Below are 13,545 nucleotides of genomic sequence, written 5' to 3' on the forward strand. Positions count from 1 at the left end.
TAGCAAACCAACCAAGCCTGCCCGCCCATCAACAATCGACGAACAGAAAGCCGCGAACTTGAACTGATTGCAACCATGACCGTGCTCCCCTCGCCTTTCAACCCCTCAAGCACGAACGACACAAGAACAGAAAACCAAACTTCTTTTTATTTCGAGGCCTATGTACATATCACAGAAGTCAATGAATAAACGGATGATGCAAAGTGACATCGCATTCCATCGCACCCCCATCCCCATCGCGCGTCTCTCCCATGCCGGTCTTTTCCACACTTTGCTTGTTGTGCGATGTGTGGCGGATATGGGGTGAGTCAAGTGTGGGTGGCACGAATGGGTCGCGGGAGACCGAACGATCCATGGAAAGAACCGATTGGAAGACGGGTGTGGGAGGAGATGGGGAAGGACGATGGGTGTTGTTTATTCCGCCCCCCCTAGAACCACTTGGCCCATATGATACCGATGATGAGCAGGATGAGGAGGATGATGATTCCGAAGGAGAGGATTTTGTTTTGGATCATCCTGTGGAGGTTGAAAGGGTCGGAAAGGAAAGGGGTGTTGAGAGGGTAGTTTGTTTCGCATATGGCTGCATTTCGCCGTTCACCAACGAGGGCAGTATAGGCCCCACTCTGCATTCACTGATTCCCTCCGCTCGTTCCCCTCCGCCCGCTCGGCTGGCTAACGCTCACCTACCTCCGATGCATAGTCTTCAACGCCCCCTGACTCTTCGTAATCCACGTATCCGCACTACTCAACCCATCCCTCGTCCTATAAATCTGCTCCCGCTGCCTATTCAAATCATCCAACGTCGCAATCCCCACCGCCTCCGTCTCCAACGCCAATCGCCTCGCATCCTCCAGTCTCCTACTACCCTGCTGCAATCGCTCCGTGCCGTTCATCAATCTACTCCTCTGGTCAGACGACGCGATCTCGAAATCCACCACGTGGGAGCCGTTGTTGGAGGGACGGGAGAGGAGGGCGTCGCGGTCGGCGGTGGTGGAGTAGGTGCGACGGAGCTGTTTTGTGGAATCCTTTGCGGAACGCACGCGCGGGGCGAGACGCATGCGGGTGGCGGCGGGGAGGGTGGACAGCTCGACTTCCATTTGGGAGATGATCTCGTCGAGTTCTTCGAAGCCGGCTTCGAGCTGGTGGGTTAGGAGTTTCTTTTGTTCTGTTCATCGAGATGTTTTTCGTGAGTGTCAAGGGCGGCGTTCAAACCAGATTATCGAAAACATGCACGGCCACTCCAGAGGTAGGAATTTTTTCGCTCAGCATCTCCGCTCGTATGCCATTTCCCAACTTGCACCCCTCAAATCCCAACCCGATTCAACCAGAGCCGCTCGGAGACAGGCGCAAGAGCTATTCGGTCCCACACCCCAGTCCAATCGCCGAATGCCAAGCCCAGCTCCATCCACGTCATCCCCACCGGTCTTCCTCCCATGCCTCCAACCCCCGCACTTCCAGAACACCCACAGCAAACCCACCCCCACCGACTCCCTCCCACCCGAACCCCCAACTCCGTCCCAACTCCGCCCCACATTTGCAACCCCCACAACTCCGCAAACCTTCTCAACTCACCCCCAGATGCAGCCGCGACCGCATCAACCTGCCTCAGGAGCGACTCATGCAGCGTGTCGTACTCCTTCTGGTACGTTTCGAGGATTTCGGAGCCTTCTGACATTTTGAGCTTTGTGGTGACTTGCAATCCGGATGAGTGTTGGGTGACGATGAGGGTTTGGGGGTGTTTGAAGGGAGCTTCAAGGGTGATGACGCCGCCCCGTGTGTTGTTTATGTGGGCGCGGGGATTACATAAGCAACTCAGCTGGGTTCCCGTCACTTCTGCATTCCGGAACTTCCATCGACTCCCTCACATAGACCACAAAGCCCACACGCACGCTACCATGCAAACAACACACCCAAGACAATCATCAAGCGCCGGAAGAGCCTTCAAGACGAGTCCTCGCCGAAGCGGAAGACGGAGATCGTTGCCTCTTGGGCTTGATGATACTTTCGGCGGGGTGCTTATGGGGAAGGCGAATGACGGCGCTCACAGTGGACCCATTCTGAACATCACTTCGAGTCATTCACGGCCGTCAAGTGGAGGAGAAGTCGGGAAGGTATGAATATGCTTCACTATCGCTTACAATAACTCGCTTCATTCTCATTGATCCGAATGCCCCATTTCATATAGATAATCCAACTCCCAACCCTCCACAACGAACTCGTCCGTCTCCAACTCTCCCCGCCGCCCTTCAGCGCCTCTGACTCCGATCATAGACGCTACTCCACCCCCGACCGCGGCGACCATGGCAAATCCACCCTGCCCCATCTAGATAAACGCGGCGGGATACACGCGCGCTCGGAGGAGGATGTTCGCAAACGAACATCGCCTGGTAGCAGGCCAGTGAGACAGGCGTGGGAAATGGAGCGGGATAGTAAGGAGGGCGAATTGCGAGTCGTGAATTTGGAACGATTGATGTTGGAGGCAGTTGGGGCTCCGCTCCCAACAACCCCTGACAAGGAGAAGGAGAATGCGGCAGGGTCAGCGCCGCGGTCCCGCAAAGGCTCAGCCCATCGTCGACGATTCAGCCACTACCCTCGCTCCAACGGAAGCACGCCTCACCAGAGCCGGCCCGTCTCCGCGCGCAACATCCCGCTTCCGCCTTCACGACCGCAGACGCCGGACCCGGATATGGCTGTCATGGGTGTCATACCGCCGATTTTGACCGGTTTGGCTTCGCAAGCCGGATTACATATCCCCTTGGGTATGGGACGGCTGCGGCCCGTGTCGCCGCTCACAGGTGAACAGATAGGGTCCCCGTTGCGGCAGGTTGTGAATCAGAGTTTGGAGGAGATAAGGAGGCGTGACGAAAGCACTGCTTCCGCGCCACGTCCCATCGCCAGCGCACCAGACCCGACCCCCGCACCCACGGGCTTCTTCTTCAAAGCAGACGGCGACATGCAGTTCGACCTCCAAGAAGCCACCGCCTTCATGCACGTCCTCCAAAAAGAGTCCAAAGTCCGTTTTGTCGCATTAGCCGAACAACCCCCACCCTCGCCCACCCTCGACTCGACATCCTCCACCGACGCCCAAACCACCGACACGGTCCCGCGTGAATCATCTATGGGATCAGGAAGCTACCCGCGCAGATCGCCCGAGACACCCGCGTTGCAGGTCAAGACCCCACGGCAGATGTCGCGACGGTCCCGGCGGAGCGTGGATTTCTTCACGCAGCCGTTTGTGGAGAGGAAGGAGGAGCCGGTGACGAGCAGGTTGTTTGAGCCGTTGTTGCTCTTGCAGAGTTTGGATGAGCCTGCTGCAGGGCCAGTGGCGCTTGGGGTGGTTGATGAGGTGGAGTTGGGGGATGTGGGGGTGGAGGGAGGGATGGAAAATGTGCGCGCGACTGCGGGGCTGTCACCGGCAGGCAGCGAGCGAGGGAATGATGGGTTGCAAAACGCTACGTCGGGCTCCTCCCACTCGATCAGTTCAGTGCCCGAGGATCCGCAGAACGACTCTGACTTAGGCGCGGAGATCACGATACTGTCGGGACCCACATCCCGTGAAAATGAGCCGGTGATAGTTCGCTTCGTCAATTCTGCGGATTTGGAGGATGAGGGAGATGAAGATGGTCACCTCCCATTGCAGAGTGATGAGGCGGGGGGAATGCCGGCGCATGAGGAGGAGGAAGGGCCTGCGAGTGAATCGGTGATGGAAGGGCCACCCGGCGGGGCAGAGGAGCCGAATGGGCTGTATAATGGTGAGTTCTCCACGGTCAATTTGACAACGCGGGCGGAGATCGCTGAGCAAAAGAACCACCTCAGACCCAACAGAAGAAGAAACATCGCAGACTGGAACATCGCAGAGTGAAGCTGCGTATCCATCCAACGGTGACAGGGAGGTTGTGGATCCCGGACAGTCGCGGGAAACAGTTTCGCAGATTGCGACCCCTGAGCCGGCCCAGCAGTCCTTTCCTGTGTCCAACCGGAACTCATCAGCTCCGCTGGTAAGTTCTTCAGGAGCAAGCGGATCCGAGGCAGGCTGCTATAACACATCTTTCTTCGCACGTAGCCCGCGCCCATCACACGGGCGATCGTTCATCCTCCACCGCAGGTTTGGACGCGTAGCCTCCTAAAGCTTCACCTTTCTGAATACATGGTCGCTGATGAAAGGGGTTTTTTTCGTCGCAGATCGCAGCCATGAACGAATTCAACGACTACAATAGCCGGTGGAACAGCCGAGAGCGCAGTCTGTTGCGTTCACAGGAATGCATGGCTCTCGCCGTTCTCGACAAGGTAAAGCACACCCCAAAACGGGATGGTGATCAACACCGATGTGTTCATCAACCCATAACTTCCTCCCTATTTGTCTTTAGTACGTCTACACCCTCCACCTCTCCACTCTCAAGAGGCAGCAAACCCTCCACAAAGACCTCATCCACACTCAAACGCGCAACGACGCGCATCTCGCGCGGATGGCAGCCAAAGAGCGGCGGGAGTGTATCTCGCAGGGCCGTGATTTGCACCTGTGGACGTCGCCGGGGACGGCGGGGATGGCAAAGAGGTGTGAGGCTAGTGGGTGTTGGAAGAGTGGCTTGTATCGGGAGGTTGGTGTTAGGAAGAGGGCTTGATAGGAGTGTAGATAGGTAGAAGGTAGGGCGAGACCCACGGGTTTAGAGGCTGGGACGGCAGTTTAGAGAGAGGGAGAGGGAGCGGTTGTGCCTGCAGCGGAATGTCGGCGCTGGCTTCCTTTTATACCCATTTGAAGGACACTGAAGAAAAAAGTGAACCGCATCATACTGTGTATGATTGGACCTCTTCCGGCCACGACATTGAGGGGACATATACCACAGATGCTAAACTGTCACATACAGTCCTCTACATATTACAACGTCCCTCAAAGTCCACATCCCCGCCCACACAACCCCCACTCCCAGCAGTCCCACCCCCTCATCTCGAAGTAATCATAACCTTCTCAATGCTTGTCTGATACATCTCAAACTTACTGCTAATCCTTTCAATAATGTCCTCTAACCCCGCCGCATCCACACTCTCCTGCCGCCTCAACTCCGCAATCTTCTCCTCCATCTCAATCACAATCCGGGTGTTTTCGTCAGTCGCGGTGGCGCAGTGGGTCCGTTCGACGTTCGCGGCGTCGAATTCGTGTTTGAGTTTTGTGAGTTTGGCGGACATGGCGTCTTTTTTGACCGATTGGTGCTTTTGGAGGCGGGTAAGCTTTTCGTGGGCGCCGGTTATTTGGCGTTTCATTTGCTGAATTGTCGAAATCGAGGACCATGGGTAATGAGCACAGCGCAAACTGCATCAAGATTTCGATGAAAAAGCATTTCCAAAAGCAACACAACTTACATCCTCCCTGAAATCCAGCTCCCGAATCTCGCCCCTCCGCTTCTCAATATTCTCCTTATCCGAAACCACCTTCCTCGCCGCCTGCTCCGCCTTGTTCTTCTCGGCCTCACACTCCGCCATTAGCTTCAAGCACGCGTCAATGTCCTGCTCCACCATGTTCATGAGGTCTACTTTTAGCTGCAGCTCGCGGGATCTCTTTTGTATTGATGCGACGGTGTTCTTGTCGCCTTGGAGGGAGTTGTTCATTTCGGCTATTGACTAAGACGATGGGAGAGGGTGATGAGTGGGGATGGTATAGAGGGGGGGGGGGAATGGGAGGGGGGACATACCGCTTTGAGCTTTTCGGGGCTTTGGACGATGCGTGATTTTAGACGGACGCAGTCTTGTTTCAGGTTCATGATGGTCATTTGCATTTTCGACTAGAAGGGGTATTCGTGTTACTCCCCTCATGCACACCGTATAGAGTCTGACCGGGTGACATCCATTCCAATCCAATCCAATTCCCCTACCAGCTTCTCCGCCAACTCCGTCTTCTCCTTTTTCAGCGCTTCCGCCTCAGACGTCAACCCCGTTTGTTTCTTTTGCAGTTGCCGCAGATCAGCCGTGAGTTCGGAGTTTGCATCACGGAGCTTTTGCGCCGCTGGCTCCTGTTCTGCCCTTTGCTGTCTGTACGGATAATCCGATATTCAGCAGTGGCATAAAATCCATGACGTCTTCCCAAAAACCCCAACAACTTACCTCAGCGTATTGACTTTGTCTGCCAGTTGCCGGTTTTGATCTTCCAGGGCCTGCTTTCGTTGTATGATCTCCTCCTGCGATCCCGCGCGCAATCAGCTGTCTCGTCGCCAAATGCCCATCGCGAGTTTGCAAACCCTTACCCCTCGAACCGTACACTTTTCATAAACGCCCAACCTCTCCTCCCTGAACTTTCCAAAATTGACCACCGCGCTCAAAATCTTCCTAATCCTCGGCGGTTCCGGCCTCAAAATGTCCCTCATGCTGAAGTCGTCCACTCCAATCTCGGACATCAGCCGTCTCAACGCGCGGTAATACGACACGAGCGTGATACTCTCCTGCTGCAGTTCCGGCTGCTCGAGGATCTGCATCGCGTCGAAGCTGATTTGGCTGTAGTGCTCGCGCGTGCGGTTGAGGAGGGTGTGTGTGATGTGGTCGTAGATGGCAAGGATGCGGGCTTGGGTGGGTTTGGTGAGGTCTTCTTCGGCGAGGGCGAGGCCGAAGTCGGTCATGCACGGGATGAGCTCGGAGGGTTTGAGGAGAGGGAAGGAGAAGGTGCTCTCCGAGGATGGAGGCTTGTAGTGGCGGTTGCCGCGGTCCATGGTTGCTTTTTCCGTGCGTGGGCCGAGGTTGGGTTGGTGCCGCCGCCGTGAAGTGTGAGTTCTGGTGGGATGCGGTGTTGCGAGGTGTGAGTGAAATCGGGCTGTACAGTAGGTGGGAGTGGCAGCCGCGTCCAAAAAGAGATGACACCGGCGTACGAAGGGTAGCTACTTCTGCCGATCGGGCGACTCTGCAACCTTCCTCTTGTTTCTGTGCTGTGTTGCTGTATGTACATACAGTATGTATGTGGTTGTCGTTTGCCTTCGCCTTGCGAGTTTGCGTTTGGTCGGACGGACTGCTATGTCCGAAACGCGCTTTGCTTTGGCTCATCCAGCCCCAGAGTCGGCCGGCCTACGTTACAGGAGTAACCCTCCCCCAGGCTCCCATTAGGAAGGAGCAACCAACTATCAGCCCGCACCTCAGAGCTCTCCTGCTCTGTCCATACACTCCCTCCCTCCCTCCCTTCCAGCTGCTATCGCTCTACAGCTCGCTAGCTACACAGCTATCGGAAAGCACACCGTACCCGCTAGCAAACGATGACTCAACGACCGGGAGAGACCACCGTGTCTGACGACGGTAAGTAAGCACCCCCGCACAAAGCGAACGGGTCCACTCCAATGGCAACGACGTCCGATGGAAGAGGGACTATCTTGCGCAAAAGTATCGGAACTCAACTTCCCCGCTCGTCGTCTTCCATTTCACAGTCCGCCCTGGCGCCTCTGAACAGGACAAGCAGATCATCGCTGAGAAAATCATAAACGAAGAATACAAAATATGGAAGAAGAACAGTCCCTTTCTCTATGAGTATGTTCAGTTCCTCCTCGCTTCCTTGTTGCAGGCACCTCCAGGATTTCCGAAAACTCACGGTTTTGCAACTTTCTCAGCACCGTAATCACCCACGCTATGGAATGGCCTTCCCTCACAGCACAGTGGCTTCCAGATATCGAGAGGTAGCGTTGGAGCATAGCGAGACGGACAGTCTGCTGGGGGCGATTCAGCCCTGTGTGCATCATCACAAACGTAACCTCACAACCATCCCAAATACAGGCCCGACGGAATGGAGTACACAATCCAACGACTTCTATTGGGAACCCATACCTCCGATTCGGAGCAGAACTATCTGCAGATTGCTCAGGTGCAGCTGCCCACTGAGACGACCGATAATGATAGGTCGAAGTTTGATGAAGAGCGTGGAGGTAGGGTAACGTGAGGGATAGAGGGTGCGAGGCGCAACGCTTGCGAGCAATGCGAGCCGTGAGCGCGAGCAAAGCAGAGTGTCTTGGCCGAGGGAAGCGGGGTGTCTGTGCCCGAGCAAAGCGAGGTGCGGGTCTGGGAGAACCGCTAGGTCGACCAGAGCGAACGCCTTACGCGAGCGAATCTATGCAGAAACCCAACTTACTAAGCGACGGGCGAGCGACAGCGAAGGGCAGAGCGGAGCGAGCCACATTGCGCCAAAAGGCGAAATACACCCCTTACCTTGGATAATTCAGGGTTGAAGGGCTAGGGCTGATGGTTGACAGTTGATGATGGATGGTGGTTGCTGGTTGATGGATGACACATTTTTCTAACGCTCATTATTGCTTCTCAGAAGCCGGGAGCTACGGCGGCAACGAATGCAAGATCAACGTTATCCAAAAGATTAATCACGATGGGGAGGTCAACCGAGCACGCTACATGCCCTTGAACCCAAACATCATCGCTACGCGCACCGTCTCGGGACCCGTCTATGTGTTTGACCGCACACGGCACACGTCGGCGCCTACCCCCGACGGTATCTGTAACCCGGAGATCAAGCTTGTTGGTCACACGAAAGAAGGGTTTGTACTCGATGGCTTTGCGTTTCTCATGTCTTTAGTCAGCGGCCTCCCAACTCACGCTTATTCCCACACAGATATGGCATGTCATGGCATCCAACGCTCCTGGGCCGCCTGATCACAGGATCTGAGGACACGACGATCTGCGAGTGGGATATCACAGGGGCTACTAAGGAGCGGAAAACCATGGCGCCGACACGGACGTACACGGGTCACTCTGCTTGGGTCGAGGTTCGTCGAGACATACTCCATCTTTCCATTCTCTGTGAGATGAAGATCACTGACCCCTTATATCGGAAATCGTAGGATGTGGCGTGGTCAGAACTCTGCGAACCGATATTTGCCTCTGTAGCCGACGACAAGAAGTTGATGATGTAAGGGCCTTTGCCCTTTCTTCCGTGAGCTGGACCTCGAATATGGATTCTAAACTGGCATTGTTTCTATTGACGTGTTTAGTTGGGACACGCGAAATCCCGCATCACACAAACCGCATACCAGCGTCGACGCACACACCGCCGAGATCAACTGCGTGGCGTTCAACCCCCAAAACGAGTTCCTCCTCGCTACCGGGTCCGCCGACAAGGTAGGAAAAAAAAACCATGTCCCCTCCCCCAAAACCCCCCGCAAGCTAACCCCTCCCCCCCCCCCCCCCCCCCCCCCCCCCCCCGTCCAATCTCACAGACAGTAGCCCTCTGGGACATGCGCAACCTCCTCCGCCCCCTCCACACCTTCGAAGGCCACCAAGACGCGATCCTCCAAGTCGAATGGGCCCCCTTCGACGGCAGCATCCTTGCCTCCTCGAGCGCGGATAGGAGGTTGAATGTGTGGGATCTCAGCAGGATTGGCGAAGAGCAGACGCCGGAGGATGCTGAGGATGGACCGCCGGAGTTGTTGGTAAGAAATAAAAGTCATAGGAAGATTGTGGGGGATAGGGGGGGTAGAAAGGGTGGAGGGGGAAGGGTGTTATTGATTGTGATTTTTCCATTTTTTTTAGTTTGTGCACGGAGGCCACACGAACAACATCGCGGACTTTGACTGGAACCGAAACGATCCGTGGGTGATGTGTAGTGTGGCGGAGGATAATGTGTGTCAGGTTTGGCAGATGGTGAGTTTTGAGACACACTTGGTGTGTCCAAAGGTTTCGTTTTCGTTTTTTGGTATCTGTGGTTGGTGATGAGCTGATGGGTTCGTGGTGTGATTGTGATTAGGCGAGTAACATATACAACGCGGAAGAGGTCGATGTGCCGGATACCGAGTTGGAGTAGGCATAGCTAGCCGTCTAGAGATTCGGATAGTACCACCCCGTGGGGTCTCGTCGACGCTTGACACCAACGCGGCGTGGTTGTTCTTGCCAGCTCTCGCCCACGGTCCCCTCTTGCCCCCCTGCTCCTTGCAACGCTCGCACCCCATCCGCCCCCCCAGCGAACGTACATTACATATTATGCACACACACACACCAGGGCTGTATCTCGCGGCGCCTGGGGCTTTTGTATTTTTTCCCCCTTTTTTGTGATTGTGTATTTTTGAGGTGGGAAATGAATGGGGTCAGATTTTTTTTTTTCCGGGGCGAGGCTGGGACCCAAACCCAACAGTGTCGAAAATGTCAATGGCGGGGATGGCCAGCGCCCCGCGTAAGGAATCGTATCGCGCCTGTTTTCGAGACGGCATGTGCGATATGGACAACCCTCCAGGAACCAACAAGCAAGCAAGCAAGGGGGGATGAAGGCTTTGCTTTCGCGGCTTTCGGGCCTTCCTTCATTTCATGGAACTATCTTCATCTCGGAACCCCAACCACAGCAATGCACAAATCTCGCTCTTCTGATGGTATCCTATATACACGCCTTTTGCTTCATGTATTTGCAGAGATGATGAAGTATGTCTATGATATATGTCTGCATGCTTGGGGAGAAATGTCCGCAGGGCAGAGAGAGACCCCCCATGTCCACCGCAAGCCTATCTACCAAATGTTAACAACCTTGTCCGCCGGACGGCGCATAGGGCCCACCGACACATTGTACGCTTTCCAGAACCCTTCAATGTCCGACAACGGCCCATTGATCCTGAAATGCGCGGGCGAGTGCACATCACTCGCAACCTGCTTGCGGGTCGACTCCTCCCTCCTGTTCTCACGGTACGAGACCGCGTACCCGGCAAAGAACTGCTGCTCAGGCGTGAGCGTCACGGCGACCTTCCCTGCGGCATCGCGGAGCACCAAATCAGGCAACCGCCCGTTCTTGGCCATGTAGTTCTGGAACGCAGAGAACCCGATCGCGACGCCGCCCAGATCGGCAATGTTCTCGCCGACCGTCGCGCTGCCGTCGATGTGCAGGCCGAGCACCTCGTACCCGTTGAATTGAGAGATCAGGCCCTCCGTGCGGTTCGCGAAGGCGGCCGCGTCCGCGGGCGTCCACCAGTCGTCCAATTGACCAGTTCCGTCATACAAACGACCATCGTTGTCGAAGCCGTGGGTGAACTCGTGGCCGACGGTACCCGCAGCCATGGAGCCGTAGTTGAATCCGAGGAGATCCTCTTTACGGCCGTATGCGGAGGGGTAGTAGTTGGGCGGGGTCATCATCGCGGCAGTGACGACGATACAGTTGACCAGAGGGTCGTAGTACGCATTGACCTCAGTGGGCGACATGTCCCACCGGTTCGTGTCCGGTTTCTTGCCCACCTCCGAGATAGCCTTCTTGGTGCGCGCGGCGAGGATGATGCGGCGGTTGGCCGCGTACGGCTTGGTGGCGCTCACGCCCTTGACCTCGGCATACGTGTTCCATGTCTCGGGGTACGCGATCTTGGCATTCACCATCCCCAATTTCTCAAACGCCTTCTGCTTCGTCTCGGCCGACAACCAGTCGCGGGTGGAGATGTGGTCCTTGAACGCAGCACGCACAGTCTCGACAATCTCTTCCGCGGTCGCCTTGTCCTGCGCCGAGAACGCGGCCTCCACAAAGGGGCGCGCAATCGTGTCGGGGAGATTAGCCTCCACGAAGCTCTTGACCTCCTTCCACCGCTCGCCTTGCTGTTCCTGCCCGCCCAGCGTCTTGCCAAAGAACTCAAACTGCGCCGTGGCGAACTTCTTGGGCAAGAACGGCGCGTTGGCGGAGAGGAAGTTGAACCGGATGTACTGCTTGAACACCTCGGTCGTGTTCTTTTGCGCGAGGAGGTCGCTGACGGTGGTGAAATACGCCGGGTTGTTGACAATCACAAACTCGCCGACCTGCTTGGTGCTGCTGAACCCCAACGTGCGGAAATACGTCTTCCAGTCAACGTTGGGCGCGGTGGCGGTCAGATTCGCAACCGTCAACACATTGTACGTCTGCTCCACATCGTCCCGGTCATCCACCGACAACGACGCAAGCGCGAGCGTCGACTCAAGATCCCGGATGCGCTTCGCCGTCGCGGTCGCGGCCTTCTTCCCCAATTTCGGGTCCGCGAGCGTCAACACCCGCGCGATGTACTTGACATACTCGGCGTGGATCGGGTCGGTCGCGTTCAGGAAGTAGTCGCGGGGGATGTTGAGCTCCGAGTCGGACAGATCGGACAAATAGACCACGTTCTTGGGCGTCTTCGGGTCCTTCGCGACCCCGGTCGTAAAGACCACACCCAGCGCTTCCCTATGCACGGTCGCGATCAACTCCACCAACGCGGCCGGCGTGTTCCTGCACTTCCTGATCATCCCCAACACATCCTCCACGGGCTTCAACCCAGCCTTCTCGATCAGCTTCACGTCCATCGCCGACTTGACGACGTTCGCAAACAGCGTGGTGTTCCTGGTCGTCTGCGCCTGCTCGAACAGGTTCCTGAGCACGTTGTCGACGTAGTTGGCGGACTCGCTGAACGCGGACACGGACGTGCGGTCGGCAGGGATCGGGTGCGTCTTCTTCCACCCGCCGTTCACGTAGTTGTCGAAATCCTGCTTGGGATCCACCGAGAGGTCAAAGTCGCTGATGTTGAACGGGACCCCCGGGCGCGTCACCACGGGGAGGGTGGTGGAGGTGGGCACCGCGGAGGTGGAGGTGCGGGTGGACGTGGACGAGACGGCCTTGGTGGGTGCCGCGACGGCCGGCGAGAAGACGGCGAGCGCCGTGGCCGCGCAGGCGAGAAGGAAGGTGCGGGCGACCATTTTTGGAATGTCCGCTTCGTTTTTTCCTGGCACGGAGAGAGACGAGCCACTTATATATATCTATACCCCGAGGCTGCTGGAGAAGAAGGGAAAGGGGCCCGATAAGGGCCGGCCCTTTTTTATACGATTTGGAGGAGCGACGGGGCTTCAAGTTGGAACTTCCGAAGCGGGATCCCATGATGTCCCCGATTTCCCCATGTCCACAAAAATACCCGCATGGACGTTCCGGACTTCATCGAAAATTCTTCCCCCGGTGGGCCGGTGGGATAATTTCATATCAAGCTCGCCGCGCACAGGCAACCGGCACGCACACGCTCCCCGGGGAATGTTCAATGTGCTCAAGGACAAACACCAGAACAAGACCCATATCCAATCCCACTTCTTTAGCTTTGAAATGAGAATCGGAGCAAACATCTCTAAACCAAACTGCAGATAGCCACACATCCCATCCCAGCCATCAAGTGTGTCATCAGGACAGCTGAACACCGATCAAGGCCCATCCCGGCAGGACGCCATCGTCTGCAAATTCGACGCCAATGTTTGTTGGCCCCACACCAGTGCAAGCGGTGTTACCGACGGGGGTGTGCGACGTCGATGTCCGTGAATGAATTTTTGTTGCAAAATTGACTTGCCCTTTTTGGGGCCGCGGGTTTGGAAGGTGGGAAGGTGGAACTTCGAAGTGGACGCGCACGGATGACATAAGCATCGGAGGGCTTGGATCGACGCGTTTTGGAACAGGCGGCTTGCAAAGCGGGATAGACCATTCAAGTATCGAGACTATTGCCTCCCCTACTGGCGCCGGGGATCAAGATGGCATTGTTTGATGATACGTTTAGCGCGAGTAAGAGCGAGCCCTAGTATACGGCCCCCGGCCGTTAATCTACCTCTACAACGGGCCCCGCCTCACACCCA

At 56.2% G+C, this 13,545-nt stretch overlaps 5 protein-coding genes across 5 annotated transcripts; 2 read left to right on the forward strand and 3 right to left on the reverse strand.

The window, feature by feature from the left end:
• Positions 1-128: 128 nt before the first annotated feature.
• On the reverse strand, positions 129-1,734 carry EV422DRAFT_526866 (uncharacterized protein). Its single transcript, XM_053070177.1, has 3 exons — positions 1,573-1,734; positions 688-1,165; positions 129-516 (listed from the first exon to the last, which is right to left on the reverse strand). Exons 1-3 carry the CDS (start codon positions 1,673-1,675, stop codon positions 429-431), a joined length of 669 nt encoding a protein of 222 aa, XP_052926255.1. The 5' UTR covers positions 1,676-1,734; the 3' UTR covers positions 129-428.
• A 79-nt stretch (positions 1,735-1,813) lies between these two features.
• Positions 1,814-4,622, forward strand: EV422DRAFT_615160 (uncharacterized protein; the record flags this gene model as incomplete). Its single annotated transcript, XM_053073943.1, has 6 exons — positions 1,814-2,111; positions 2,186-3,752; positions 3,826-3,998; positions 4,064-4,105; positions 4,183-4,287; positions 4,368-4,622. The coding sequence occupies exons 1-6, from the start codon at positions 1,896-1,898 to the stop codon at positions 4,620-4,622; spliced, it is 2,358 nt and encodes a 785-aa protein (XP_052926256.1). The 5' UTR covers positions 1,814-1,895.
• Positions 4,623-4,941: 319 nt separating this feature from the next.
• EV422DRAFT_566847 (Nuf2 family-domain-containing protein) lies at positions 4,942-6,695 on the reverse strand (the record flags this gene model as incomplete). The annotated part of the gene is made up of 6 exons (XM_053072481.1): positions 4,942-5,262; positions 5,359-5,616; positions 5,688-5,777; positions 5,868-6,024; positions 6,097-6,170; positions 6,237-6,695. The coding sequence occupies 6 exons, from the start codon at positions 6,693-6,695 to the stop codon at positions 4,942-4,944; spliced, it is 1,359 nt and encodes a 452-aa protein (XP_052926257.1).
• A 345-nt stretch (positions 6,696-7,040) lies between these two features.
• EV422DRAFT_526877 (WD40-repeat-containing domain protein) lies at positions 7,041-10,135 on the forward strand. The gene is made up of 10 exons (XM_053070178.1): positions 7,041-7,269; positions 7,398-7,497; positions 7,578-7,643; positions 7,741-7,889; positions 8,282-8,510; positions 8,585-8,738; positions 8,814-8,881; positions 8,964-9,090; positions 9,189-9,401; positions 9,502-10,135. The coding sequence occupies exons 1-10, from the start codon at positions 7,230-7,232 to the stop codon at positions 9,679-9,681; spliced, it is 1,326 nt and encodes a 441-aa protein (XP_052926258.1). The 5' UTR covers positions 7,041-7,229; the 3' UTR covers positions 9,682-10,135.
• A 329-nt stretch (positions 10,136-10,464) lies between these two features.
• EV422DRAFT_505867 (uncharacterized protein) lies at positions 10,465-12,633 on the reverse strand (the record flags this gene model as incomplete). The annotated part of the gene is made up of 1 exon (XM_053068518.1): positions 10,465-12,633. One exon carries the CDS (start codon positions 12,631-12,633, stop codon positions 10,465-10,467), a length of 2,169 nt encoding a protein of 722 aa, XP_052926259.1.
• Positions 12,634-13,545: the final 912 nt, after the last annotated feature.

Source organism: Fimicolochytrium jonesii (genome assembly GCF_025526975.1).
Source record: "Fimicolochytrium jonesii strain JEL569 chromosome Unknown EV422scaffold_9, whole genome shotgun sequence".
NCBI lineage: Eukaryota > Fungi > Chytridiomycota > Chytridiomycetes > Spizellomycetales > Powellomycetaceae > Fimicolochytrium > Fimicolochytrium jonesii.